General features: G+C 36.4%; 1 protein-coding gene across 7 annotated transcripts in view; it reads left to right on the top strand.

The window, feature by feature from the left end:
* LOC129568685 (rap1 GTPase-activating protein 1) overlaps positions 1 to 14,748 on the top strand; it is a 144,656-nt gene that overhangs the window by 38,884 nt on the left and 91,024 nt on the right. Inside the window, exons 1-2 of one of the 7 annotated variants that reach the window (XM_055446901.1) lie at positions 11,426 to 11,726; positions 12,822 to 13,095. The exons of 3 other annotated variants lie outside the window; for them this stretch is intronic. In XM_055446901.1, the coding sequence (XP_055302876.1) occupies positions 13,037 to 13,095 (59 nt within the window). In that variant the 5' untranslated portion in view covers positions 11,426 to 11,726; positions 12,822 to 13,036. Of the gene's footprint in view, positions 1 to 235; positions 13,114 to 14,748 lie in introns of those variants that run through there. 3 more of the 7 variants (XM_055446904.1, XM_055446902.1, XM_055446905.1) reach the window with 3 other exon arrangements.

Here is a 14,748-nt window from a genome sequence, read left to right on the forward strand (position 1 = left end):
TATTTTTAGAAAACACATACAAAATACACGTATTTGTATTTCAATGTGTTTTTATCAAAATTCATACCTAACGATGGATTTTTCTAAAATCATAGTGCTATTACAGGAGATTTAGAAAAATCCACAATGGAACATGGATTTTTATAAAAACCATGGTTAAACGTATCATTTCTCAAGTATTATGATGAGTTTCAGAAAAATATATACAAAATGATAGAATTTCATAAAACCGCAGTTCTGAAGAATGAGTTTTAGAAAAATCTGCTATAAAATGAGTATTTTTAGAAAAAACATATCTATAAGTTATACGTTTATCCTGTAGCGCTCTTATCAATGGTAATATCATTCAATTAGCCAGAAATTAATTCAATATATTTAAATCACTCAGAAATCGTCTCCCCAACCATTTTTGGAGAAAATTTTCGAATTCTGGAAACCTCTTTTAGACATCCCTTTGGTACCCCACTTCGTTTTCAAAAACACAATAGCTCGTCACTGTGATGTCGAAAATACATATATCTCGTATGCAAAGTATCCATTGCCAAACATTCGAACTCTGCTATGATGCGTGACTCAAACGTATTGTACGGTTCATGATAAAACCTTTCAAATTCATTTATTTATTAATTCGCAATTTTGCTCGCGAGGAATAAATTTTATAACACAAAAATTATATATTTAAAATCTACAGGCTCTACCGATTCAGAATGTGTATGTTGGTTTCGACATTTCAACATAGTGAAATGGCCTAGTGCGTATGGTTTGGTTTGATTTGATTGTCTTTCCGTTAACTCCATACAGTCAATATAGACTATCGTACCTTCTATGCGTTCTCTTGATAATTTATTAGCATGCAATTTCTCTTTATCATCCAAATCTGGTGGAATAACAGGCAAATTATATTTCAACTACGAAATCAATAATTAAAAAGCTCAATATTATTTGTTGAATATTTTTGGCATTGCAAAGATCCAGAAAGACACCGAGAATTCCGTTCCAAATTTTTTTTGTTTTCTTTATTTACAAACTTTTTTTTACAATATTACTTAAATTCAGGGGCAAAGAATCGCACTGAGTGGACGCTGCGAGTAGCGCATACACTCACTCGAATGAAAGACGATTAATTCGTGTGCGCTGCTCGACTCACGAAAATGGGTTTTTATACGCACACGGCACACTATGTTCTGCTTCTTCTTCGTTTTGTTCGTATCTGCTATAGCAAAAAGAAGAAAAAGAAGAAGAAGCGGAATACTGGTGAGTAGACTGTACGGAATTTACTCGATTCCAAATCAACATAGTTTGTCTTATTCCTTGTGCTTAACAGAGTATTTTGATATAAAAAATTTATTCCAAAATTATTTCTTCGCGATCAAAATTGAAAAAAATAATAATAATGATTTGAAAGGTTTTACGTACGAAAGGCAAGACGTCTACTTCAAAAACATTTCAATATCTTCAATACATTCACACATCACCGTTAACTGTTCTAGTTTGTGTCGCAATTTTTTTCTCTACAACACACGTCAATGCGACAATTGACACATAGGCTACGTGTGTGTTTGTTTTGGAATTCGTTACCGAGTTCTATTGAACTGAAATACAAAGGTAGCCTGATTGACCGTTTGGATTGTCACATAAAAACGCGCGGTTTTCGAATTGGCAAAGAAATTTAATTTTTGTGCGCCGATTCGGAAACCATAAAAACGAGCCATTTTCAAAACGGCTCATTTTTCTGAATTGGCACACAAAAAAAACCGATTCTGAATTGGTGCACAAAAGTTAAATTTCTTTGCCAATTTGAAAACCGCGCATTGTAAAATTAATTTTAAACCATCGATTTGAACGTTTTCAACCTCTGGATATATACCCCATTCACTAAATTGGTTGGTATTGAAGAAAATAAATCGATGGTTTCCGTACTTTCGAACGAAGACAAATTTCGAAGCATGGCGCAACCTTTTATTTGAATCAGCCACTTGAAGAAGATCTGCCAAATCCAAATGTCCCAGTATTCCTTCGAGGCAATCAATATTCAAATCTGTCAGAATCATTTCGCTTTGAAATGAAGTGTTCAATCGGTTTGGTCAACTGTGGAAAAAAAGGAAAGGTGAAAAAATCATTAAATCTATTTTCAAAACTTGGATGGCAATGTAATTTTAAGAAACTAAAAAAACTTACTTGGATGAAAACTTATTCACTGAATGAGGCCCCTGGTTTGATGCAATTTATGTGAGGTTTTGATTTTTTTTCTCGTATTTTTTACTTTTAAATAATTTTCAAGCAAAATCAAAATGTCAAGATGTTTTCGCGTTGAGCATCAATATGCAACTGATTTTATTCTTTGAACGTATGATCATGCGTGGTGCATTCTCAAACAAGCATAGGCGCATGAACATTAGTGCAGGTATAAATTAGGAGGTAATTAGAACAATCCAGACAGATGAAATGCTACATAAACGAATTAGTGCCACCAGAAACTAAAGGATCTCACTAATTAGTGATAACTTTAACAACAATATGCAGATTTGTGCCGGGTCCAAAATTCAACAATCTGTTATTGCACTTTTTTCTAAATAAAAATCCGGACTCTTTATTACGCTTCAACAGATCATTTTAAATTTTAACTTAACCTGCGTAAAATTCCTCTTTTACAACTAAGAAAACTACAAAAAATCATCGTCTAAAGTACATTTGAAGAAGGATAGAAAAATAAACCAAAATATCAGTATTAAATGTCATGGAAAAGATTCGGCAAAAATAACTGCAACACTATAAATATCCGATCCACATATAGAATATACATAAATTGAGCTGAAGGTGACTGATTCGAATTTTAAAATGAGATGCAGCTCTCAATTTTAATTCCTAAGCCATATAACAACACTTTGTAAGCACTCTCGCACTGAGTTCTCGTGTAACAGCAAAAACTTTCGTGTCTCAATGGGATTATTCAATTTAATGAGTTTTTGAGTTTTTGACTTTTTGTTTCTGTGTGCAAATGGTGAAATTTTTTCGAGGGGAAAGGGGAAACATCGAAAACTCACTCAAGCATATGAACACAATTTAAATGATGTCACGAATGATGGCAAATGCTTTGAAAAAGTGAATTTAATTAAAAACGACCTACACACGCCAAAAATCGTTATTTATCGACAGGAAACATGTTATAACATTTGGGCTGTTGAAATATTCTTCGGTCGATCTCTGAAACAATCGCATCGAACAAACAATTGTACACACGCACGCATCGCCATACAGTTGGAAACTTCGTGCATTCCCTCATAACACATCGCTGTTGCTTCATAGCATTTATTTTTCAATTAAAATGGAAATTTCTCTCTCAACGTCGAGCAAGTGAAACGATTTGTACGTATAATTTCACTTGAATGCATCCGAAATCAGTGTGTTTTACTTTTTAAATTAATATCTGTAAATGTGTGAAAAGAAAATTGAGTTTATTTTCATTGCATCGAATGCATTTGTCTGCCGACGTATCATCTTTCAAACACCTTTTTTGGTCATAATCAAAAAATCAGATGCAGACGTTTTGTTACGCCTTTGAAATGGTTTCTTCGTGTGAATTTAAGTACGGTTTTTTATTTGTAAATGGAAAGCAACAGTTTTTATTCCGTTGGGCGTTTTGAGTAGTGCGAGAATAACGAGACAAAGTCTCAAATTGATTTGAAAATTTCGAGGGTATTTCAATATCAGACATCCGTTGAGGAAAACTGGTTTTAAGGGCGCGGCGGCTATTCGATCGTAAATTTTCCAGATGACAAATTATTTCCAAATAAGAAAATAAATCACCAAAAGGAACCGCAGCCAAAGTAATAAAAACAGTCGCGATGTCCAGTTTCAGTATGACCATTCGAATCTTGACCGGTCTAATAACTTGTTTTTCGTATTTGTATTTCGCGTTTGATCAAATCAAAAATTCGACGGTTCCGCGCGCACCCTTGTTTGTTTGTTTGATCGGCTCAATTTTAATTGCTTGAGAAAATTAATCGAAAAACTGCAGTTGGGCTGCGCGGTCATCGCGTCATTTGTCTTCGCAATGAATGAAATTTCTCATCGACCCGATTGTTAACGGTGAAGAAAGAAAAATTTCTCAGGACACTCCGTTTTAGTGCTCGCGGAATGAAAACCGACCGCCAAGACAAAACAATGGTAATGCACATTACCTGCTATGTCATCATCATCTACAATAAAAAGTACTTAGTTCGCGCGCAAGAAAAACCGTTTCAGTTTTTTTTCTTCCTTTCTTCTTCTTATTTAAGATGCATTCTCTCCGCTTTCACTCTTTTGTTTGGGCATTTTTCGCTGGTGCGTTTCCATTGTTTGCATTTTCATAAGTTATAATAAATGTGCATAAATTATCTATTTTATGAATCTCTTGATTGCCGCCGTCTCCTAATGTCCATTTGATCGCTATTGTATGCCACGGTGTAGTGGATGAAAAAAAAAGAAATACGATAAAAACATGAATTCACTCTCCGTTGCCCGCTGCTTTTGCTTTTTGTTTGATTGTTATTTCACCGTGAAAATAAAACAACAATATTAATCTGATGTGCTCAGCCTCAGCGGCGAAAATAGCCTGCTTGTTTCAAGTGATATTCATCTCTCTAAACAGCACAAACAGTAGCTGCTGCATCATAAATGACTCTCTCTCTCTCTTTTAAGATGAAAGAGAGCTGAGATGAAGAAGGAAAGTGAAAAAACCACGCGATGATTATGGCTACGAAAACAACACATTTGTTTTCGCACCGTGTGCACTTATGACATAAGACAAATAGAAAAATACGGAGAATCTTCTTTTTAAAATAGAAAAGGGGATGAAATGCTTGGCAAAGCGAAACGGTCAAAAAGTATGTAGCGGTGATGAGTCGTTAAACCCGTTTATCAAGCGGAGGAATGGTTGAAACGAAGGAAATTAACATGGAAGCGATGTGTTAAAAGACGCGTAAATCACACATATTGCCACCGTAGTACCGTTATGATTGTGGTATTGAAACGGCTAATGTATGTTATGTCATGTCGCCTATTCTTTTTTCACATATTTGACCCATAAAAATAAGATGCCTGTTTTACATCGATAACGATGCTCTTGGCTTGGCTCGAAACGCGACATTCGATGTTTAATCTTGTTTTTTCCATCTTAATACCAAACATTTGGTCCATATTCCAAGGTTATCGGTGTCATCGCTGGTCAAACGATGCAAAGTTGATAAACTCGAAAATTTGCATAATTTCGGGAAACATCCACACATTTTTTTTTTCTTTCTTTCCATTTTCGTTGCGAGAAAACGGCGATTCTGGTTTTTGTGCTCATTTCCCTCGTGAAATGTTTGAGAAAAATCTCGATCGCGTCCGCTGAGAAAAAAAAAGGCGATAATAGAAATTGAAATGCGTGTGTTTTTGATGTATAACGGTTGTTTTGCATATCCATCCATGGGAAAATATGCGTCTAGCCGAATAATAATTCAGGAGAATAATGAGTATAATTTGTTTTTCTCAGGTCGCTCTCACGAGTTTCAATCGAGAAAAATGCGTCGATTTAATAGCATTTCTGGCAAATATATCTAGAAAAAAAAACAGAATTCAGCTGCGAAATAAATTTCCCGCAAATTATAGATTCATTCAACGCTGCTGTTTTCAAAAAAAGTTGCTTCTTTTACACGATATCTAGTCAAAATACTTAAATTTTTCGCAGAAATGCTGGCTAAATGTTTGCATTTGAAATTCTGCCGCTGTCGAATGAATATGGATAAATGGTTTGAGGCGTTGAAAATGCGTCTTAAAGAAAAGAATTGGATAAATTTTTCGATTACAGTTGAGCGCATCAACAATTTTCGCAATTTTTTTTTATTTCGTTGAGTGCTCGCGCGCGCTCGCTTGTGTGTTATGTCAATTGATGGCGATAATTTGATGAAATGTGTAAAACAAACAACGATTATTGTTGGAATCGCACACGTGTGTATCAAACGAACTAGAAGCAATTTCATAATCAAATTGCATGCAACAAGAAAATGATGTTGTGCTTAGCCAATTGGTTCGACCAAACACACACGCGCACACATTTGTCTTGGCCAATTAATTATTTCTGCTCGAAATCCCATCTATTGGCTTTACAAACTCACTCCATATTTGACGGTTTCAACCGGTGTGTATGGATACATTGGAAATTGAGTCAAATGCCGTTGTTAACTATGGCCGGAGTGTCATGCGCGAAGCGAAAGATATTAGTTTGACGAATGAGGTTTGCAGCTGATCGATCTTGGCTCATTTGCCCTGAATGAAAATCGTCCCGCTCTTTATGCTTTCTTAATTATGATCATAACGATATGGTCTGAACACGAAGGGTTTTCGGTTTCTTCGAAACAAACGCCGTCCATTATGATCGTTTGGCTGAACTAAATTTTTCAACAGAAGTTCTCTTGTGTTCAAGCGAATGAAATCAACTGTGAAATGCAATTAAAATGAAACTGTTTGCTCTTCTTGTTCGTGTGCAATATTTACTTACGCTTAAACAGCAAGCTTGAATACGGGAAAAGCAACAAAGCTCAAAGTAGAAAGCCAAATAATGAAGCGAGAATAAACGAATTGTCAACTCATCGACGGCGACGAGGAAATACTGTTAATTTCATACCTTTTCTTTGTATGCGCAAGAGAGAGATTTCGAGCGCGAGCTGTTATTACGGTTTGGTTGCCCAAGGGCAACATCGTCCATAAACCACACTTTGTGTTGTTCTTCATTCACCCGAAATTTACCGACTTCATTCCAACGGAATGGCGGAGTGAAACTGTTAATTTGTCTACTTAAAAAGATGTCAACACGTTTCGGGGTTTCTTTTCGAGGCAACAATGAAAATAGCTTCGTCGAAAATGGCTTCGTCTGCGTCGGCAAAGGATTCCGTTTACGTAATTATTTGCTCTAATTTGAGACGCGTAATTAAAATTGGATCATATTTTTCTTTATCGTACTATGCTCTTAGCTGCAATTACTTAACTCCGCTTTCCATCTCCTCAGAGACATTCCGTCAACAATTTTCATTTAGTTAATTTGTTTTCGCGTAAATTTCATTTAAATTACATGTTTTTCCTCTATTCCTTCCGCTTTGCCGGCAACTGTATGGATGCGCGCTGCGCGCACACGGAGCAGTGGCAAAGAAGACAAGCGAAGAACATGTAAAACAGCAGAGAAAACGCTGCTTAATGGGTGCACTATTTTATTGAGTGTTTTTATTGCCTTGAATTTGTTGTTTGAGATCATTATGTCGGTTTTGTTAATGATGAACACATTCATTCAGCTGGATTTTTTTTTCGTTGGTGAATAGATCAAACATCAAATACGCTACCCAAACAGTGTACGAGTAACGAAATCAACCCCAAGATTTGTTTAATGAATCGTTGAAAGCTGATGCCGCGCATTGCAATCAAGGTGAAGAAAGTGAATGGAAGAAAAGACTTTTTCTATTTTTATTGCCATGTGCGATTTCGTTTGAGTTTCGTCGCCTTATTAACCATTGAAAGGGTGAAATTAATTTCCTTTTCATATTAAAATGTAATTTTTATGAAACATTTTTTCTTCTCTCTCTCTCTCTCTCAGCAATAATGATATCCGAAGACAATGTGAAATATTTCAAGAATGGCTCGGGGTTTTATTGCTTTTCTTCACATCGCTGCCTAATGAATAGTTACTTTCGGTTGATTTCACCATATGCTACGGGTTATTTGCAAATATCATATTCCACACACACGCACACGCGCATACGGCTTTCAATATAAATCGACTTCGTGCTTCCGCTTGATCAAAATGCGAGACCTATGCCCAAATGCTGAAAATCGGTTACATTGTTGCAACGGACTCTATTCATTGCGAACGATGTTTTATTGATCGACAGTAAAATTGGAACTTTATTGGTGTATTATTTCTTGTGGCATGCCGAAATGCATAAATGTGCATTCATCATTGAGGTACATAGTACTTCAATCAGTCAGTTTTATTCGTGCGCTGGTCTCTTTGTTTTCGCGTGTTCTTTACGAAATAAACCCAGTCTTCGGACAGTTACTTAATGTGGAATTTAGTGCTCATTTAGCGAGTTTATGCGTCCGTCCGTGTGCATATTCAGCGTACGTATTCTGTGTAACTTGTTGAAATTCCATCGTCGGCAGCGAGAGGTACATTGTTGTAATCACGCGCACGAAATAAAATCCCTCTAGCATCTTGCAATTCGACCGATTCGCTGTCATCTACATGTTGAATAATTAAAAGGTGTGTGTGTTTGGTCTGCGCCATTCATGTGAGATGAAAATGACAGATTTTTTTCTCTCGCTTCAATTCTCATGAAGGAAAAAAACACGCGCATTTGTTTACACAAAGTGTTCATTCACGGCGTGCACTAGATGCATGCAGACTACTTGAGCTCTACTCAGGAAGAAAACGAAGAGAAAATACATCATTTAATCGTTGTGTGTGTGTATTTTTTTTTATTCAGTGAGCATCCATTTGTTTACAACCCAAGTTCATCGCACTTTCCATTTTGTTATTGAAAGAAGTATAAAAAAATCGTTTCATAAAACCCAAAAGACACACAGCGGTAAGAGATTGACGTAAATGAAGTAAAACTGTCAGAGTTTGTTGGTTTACAATTGAATGACTGGGTTGCAGGCGAACGCTGATTTGATTATGGTTGTCAACTGTCGATTTCGCCCCATTTTGACTTTTTAAATGCTCATGCAAATATTTCCCATGTTTGAAATTGAACATTTCACGATATTAAAAGTAGAATTCATGTCGTACACATACACGGGCATTAACCGTCAATCAATCAATCAATAGCATCTAAGCTGAAGGAATTGATTTTCAAGTCGAATTGTTTGCAAAGGAATCAACAATTCCCCTTTTTTCCACTCTAATCGCAATGAATTTGCAAATATTTATTTACAAACACCTAATGACTTTGTGAAATTTCTACCGCTCTCTCGTTCTCTGTGTGTGCGAATGAGTCGATCGACATGAAACATAATTATTTGCGTAAACAATGTGAGCGCAACAGTGAACTGTGTTCTCTGCACAGGTACGATCGATCAATCATTTGAAAATCATTTATCGATGCATTGGGTTGAAATGTCGCAGAAAAAAAACGCATTGAACTCTTTTCAATGTTTGATGCGTAAACATATTTAAAAGATCATTAGCATTGTGACTAACAATTTGTGAGATGAAATCCGTTGTACAAAGATTTGTGTCCCTCGTTTTTCATCTTGGGCTCTATTGTTTGCGCACACAGCGCATACAATTTCATCGTTGAATGAGTTGAATTGAAGGAATAACACCACAAAAACAGAAATCGATTTACGTATTTTCAATAGGAAAAACAGCGATGTCGGTTTCTTAACGCCCTTTCTTTATCTCGGCACACACACAATAGACATGGCACAGTCAACGCAAGAAAAGGACCAAATACAATGTTCGAAATGGAATAAGCAAGAGTAAACACGACACCGAATGGGAGAATTTGCACGATGTGCAATCTCGTCTCGGTTAGGGTAGGTCGTTTGAGCGTCATGCTCAGTACATCCAAATCGATTTCTTGCAAGAAATTCCTAGTTCACTCCATATGAATCGGTCTTTCATTTAACCCTTGATACGGTACAAAATCGTTTATGATCAAACAACAGAAATTTAACACGACAGAAAAATAGAAAACTCAAGACAAGAAAAAGTCAAAGTTGTTTCGTTTTAGCGACAGAGAGAGAGAGAGAAAAAGTTCGAGCTGGCACAAACAACAATTTGTGGCTTAGAAAGTCAATCAAATGTAACCGGGAAAAAGTCGTTGAGTTGATTGTTTGAACTGTGAGTCTGTGAATCTGTGAGTCTGTGTGTGAGAACACGTCGAACCGGACTAATGGAGATTCAAATTGGATTCATGCCGAGTTTCCGTAATCAAATTCAGTTTTACAGGCGAGCATGGCGAGCGTGGGTAAACATAATTTTTTCTCCAGTGTGTTTGTTGTCGATTTTCAATTCGGCCAACGAAAAATTTGCAATCAAAGAGGTCGCTTTTTGTGTGTGCACTCACATGAAATCGCATGCGAAACAAGGCGATAAATGTAATAGTCAATATACAGAGGGAGAGAGATAGATTAAATTTGGGCCATATTGAAATACGACGAGGAAGTCGGGCGCGCAATTCAATCGTATTGTTTAGAGGTCGAGTGAAGTGGAAAAAAAATTAAGTCAAGCAATAAATTTATTTTGATTGTGCCGTATCACGGACCAAATTCGAAATAGGAGAAACGTGTGACATGATTTAATGTATATATCTTTCGAAAGTATTCATAGCCAAAATTGCTTTTAATAACAATTATTTGCGAAGTAACACCAAAATGGGAATCCAATCGCCATTGGAAAACATTTAATTTGGTTTATATGAACGTTTAATGAATTGCTCATCCAATTACGAATTCTGAATGCGACAATGCGAAGCCATTGTCTACATTCGCCATAATTAATAATTCAGAGCGAAAAGATTGCGAGCTGTTGTCCGTTGGAATGTCATGCTCATTTCCATTGAATGCTGCAGAATTAAATGCAATTTGTGTGTTTTTCATTGTAACGAGGGTCAAATGTATGCGTCAGATGATTAAAGCCGAATGCGTAACGAAAGGCCAATGGTTGTGTATGTGCGTGTGCGCGAGCGCGCCTGTCTGCCAGCCTTAATATCGTGTGGGCACTCCATCCGACAGCCCATTGCAAAATGTGTGTTTATTGCTTGGCTATGTTCGCATCGAAATTGCATTTTTGATAGAATGTTATTTGTTCAACAATGCGAAACTGCAGATTTTTTTGTTTTCGGTGTTGATCTTCGCTACGGCTACGTAAAGTGGTACGACTTGACACAATGCATACCAATGCACACGAATAAAATACCAATTTCTAAACGAACCAGTGCTCAGCTATTTTGCACAAACAAAAAATATGCTTCTTTTTGCTCGTTTAACTCACTGTGTGTATGCGAAGACGAAGATGCACATACTTCGATTAGCCGATAACGAAAGGTAAGGCTCGCCGTGCTGTCGATGTAAATGTAGTTGTGCATTGGTAGTGCTGATGAGAATGGTGAGTGAACCCAATGCATAAACATCACAACGCACAGTATCAACGTTATAATATTGTATTGGGTGATCTTTGTACAGCGTGTAAGCGAATACTCAACATTACACTATTCATTCACGCATACACTCTCACTCATACCTCTGAACTGCTTTGAGTCGATCTACTCATACCACCACTACACACAACCGCGCACACACATATGCACACGGCGACGAATGTTAACAGCAACAGCAAAAGCGAATAGTAGAAGAAAGAAGAGTGTGATGAAAAAAAACTGAATACGGCCAAATAAACGAATTGAAATTTAGTTGGCTATAGGCATTTACAGAGTGCACATCGACGCAGTGCTGCTGTGTTTCATAAATTCCGGTTCGTTCTCGCTTCAATTCTACGGTTTGCGATCGTACGTAAATAGAAGTCGAATACACACAGTCCAAACCGAACGAAGTGAGTTTAGGCAACATTTTTTTCTTGCTGTTCAGTGTTGGAAAGTGTTGGATTCTCAATTTCCAATTGCGTGTTTCGCGTTATGAACAAAAATTATCATTGCACGCCGAAGAAAGTGCGTGAGTTGCATAGAATTTCGACATTCTTTGCGCAAAGCGAAGTAAGAAATCAAACTCTGATTTAGTGGGTTTCTTTTATCAAGTGCTAATGATAGTATCAATAGCGATAAAGTGTGCCTGTGTTGTGGCAATATTAAAACTGTTTTCAAAAAATCACTGAATGTGCAGGGATACTGTATTGAACACCTCGTCTCAATTCAATCAATTAGATAATTCATATGCAAATTTTGATCAAATCATCAATTCTATTCCGTTGTGATCTAATCCATGTTTTTTTGGTTATAACGACGACGTCTCGTTTACATTTCAATGCGACTTAGAATCCGTAGTGTGGAAACATTGTGTCATCGATGAGAATGTTTCGTCAATGAGGACAAGAGAAATGTTATTGCTTGTTTCTCACAACAAAACTGTCACACTGTAAATGCTCATACAAACGACGAAAAAGAGGTGTACCACGACGGCTGGTAATAAAATCTGAACGAAAATCATCATATGAAAATGAGAACAGTGATTTCTGTATTTGTTTACGACCTAACACCATCCCAATAAAAAAAAACGTGCATCCAACTATTTCGATGAAAATCGTACGGTGTGTTACGAAAAATCCGATTATATTGGCATGAAGTAAAAATCAAAATAAAAACTCAGCCGTACACACATAAAACTGTGAATAAATTTGTAGCGGTATTCTTTTATAGTTTTCCGCTTTGAGTTATCCGATCATTGTTGTGTTCTAATTATCGAACATCAGGAATAAAAAAAAAAGAACAAAACGACAATCGAGGCGCAAAAAACCACGACAACATACAAACAAAAACAAAAGCCGATTAAGAAAAGACAGAAGACCTGTTGCGCCCATTGTGCTGTGCATTTGCTTAAAGACGCTAATTAAGCAATTAACCTGAATTGAAAGAACTGAATGAGTTACGAAAAAAAAATTGGATAACAAAAAAAAACGAGTTTCTGGTTGAAAATAAAAAAGAATCAGGAGACATTGATAAAACTCGACCGAAAAGCGAAAATCGAATTGATATTTTTTGTCGTATTTCGTGTGTTTTGCTGCTGGATAAGCGAACGCATCGCATAATAAAGCCATTTTGCTTATCTTAATGTGTGGACTTGGATTTTTATAGCATGCGCAGTTTTACACACCATATAAATTGGAACGACGAACAATTATAATTACCAGTAAACGTATTTAAGTGGACGCAAGCCAGAAATTATATCGCGTACTCTTTTTGCGCAAAGTGAATTTATAAAAAAGACGATTTCGACGGGAAGAAAATCAATCGAAAGAAATTTTTGTTGTGGAAGGTAAACGTGTTAATGCGAAGACGTCACACACAAAATGAAGTACCTTAGCGGAAGTGGACACCGAGAATCATATACTTTGGTGGCTCGTAAGAGGTATATGAAAAAAATTCTGTATGTATTCGCATTCATAATCATCTGCATGGCATTTTTCTATCTCGTCGTCGTCATGTTGGAATAGTGAAACCAATTGCGTAGCGGATCATAGAATGCACTCAACATTAGCCTCAGATCAATTCATTTGGATATTCACCTTATTTTTTTCTCTTCTTTGCTTCTTTCTGTTTAAATTGTGTTGCATTTTTTTCCAGACATGTTTTTTTTTGCTCTTAAGTTGTTAATCTGAAGTAGCTGTAGAATTGCACCAGTAGATCGTTTTGTATGTTACTGTTTTTTTTCTATAAAAACTCTGCAACGAGTATCTAAGCTGCATATAGATTGTGCACGAGCACATGTGGCCATAATAACATGAAATACTATGATATAAATAAAGCGCGTAGCCAGATCAGTTCGTTTGTGTTCGGTGTGGTTTGGTGTTTGTTATGTTTCGGTGAATGCAGACACATAGCACGAGGGAGAGGGAGAGAGCGAGAAAAAGCGCGATGAAGCGATGGAAAGTAGTAAAAATATTGAACAGTGGAATAGACGTGCCAGTCACGGCATTAAATATCCATAATAATTAAAATGTATATGGTGTTTTGAACCATAAAAATAAATCTAATCGCCTCACTTCGAACGATTTGCGTTTCACATAGCTATCGCTCGGCGAATTTATAATATCATTACAATTCGCTATCGGAATATGCTTTTTTCTATAAAATATGCGTTTTTAATTTCGTTGGCCACGTTCAATACTTTTTTCCCTATGTTGTGATTGCACTATTTCGAATGTGTGTGTATGTAATCAACATCGTACACTAAATGTTGCCTGAAACACCCATCGAAAGAGAAACAAAAACTACTTCTTGTGCACGAAAGCAACATCATTATACATACAAATATTAAATGCTTTTTCTCAAAAGGAAGATATAATATGTGAACCTGCTTCGAGTAATAAATTGATTGCAATCAATCCTTTTTGCCCTAGAAAATGCCAATTAATTTCATATAAATGTTTTTCTTATTCGTCTTCAACACTTGACCCGAGGGTAAATAAACTACTCGAACCTCTTGAATCGACACGATTTAATGCATCTTACATATGGATTTAGTCATTTAATCACTTGTGATTTTCAAGGTACCTGAGCCGTGTAACGCTTCCGAAAATTGAAAGAAAGAAAGTGGGATTCAATGCCATTATGTCATCGGGATATTCACAGTTTCAGTTCTTTTTGTTTTCAAAGAGGTAGAAAATTCCCTGCGAACAAATATTTTGTGAAAGTTTTAGTTTAGTCAAAAGACACTCTTGTTCTTGCTTGGTCCGTTTTTACCTGAACTTCAATTCTAGGTATAGGTACCCGAGCACAATAATAAACAAAGGCATCAGCTGCAACACAGCTGTACAATTTGTTGAGTTGAAATTCATCCTTTTTCCATAGATCCTCTTGAATAGACTTCGACACAGTCACAAAATACTATGACATTCCTATAAAATAATCCAATCAAGGCGATAATCAGACGTATATCTTCCTCCGATTGACGCATTGAATTGAATTCCCGAAACGCCCTTCGATTATCAGCAATTTTGATGTTGATCGTTATCAAAATAATCATTCCAACCCGTAAATAATTTGAGTTATATATCAGTGT

The sequence above is a fragment of the Sitodiplosis mosellana genome, unplaced genomic scaffold, assembly GCF_009176505.1.
Source record: "Sitodiplosis mosellana isolate CC-2019 unplaced genomic scaffold, AAFC_SMos_1.0 Smas_scaffold_21, whole genome shotgun sequence".
NCBI classification, from domain to species: domain Eukaryota; kingdom Metazoa; phylum Arthropoda; class Insecta; order Diptera; family Cecidomyiidae; genus Sitodiplosis; species Sitodiplosis mosellana.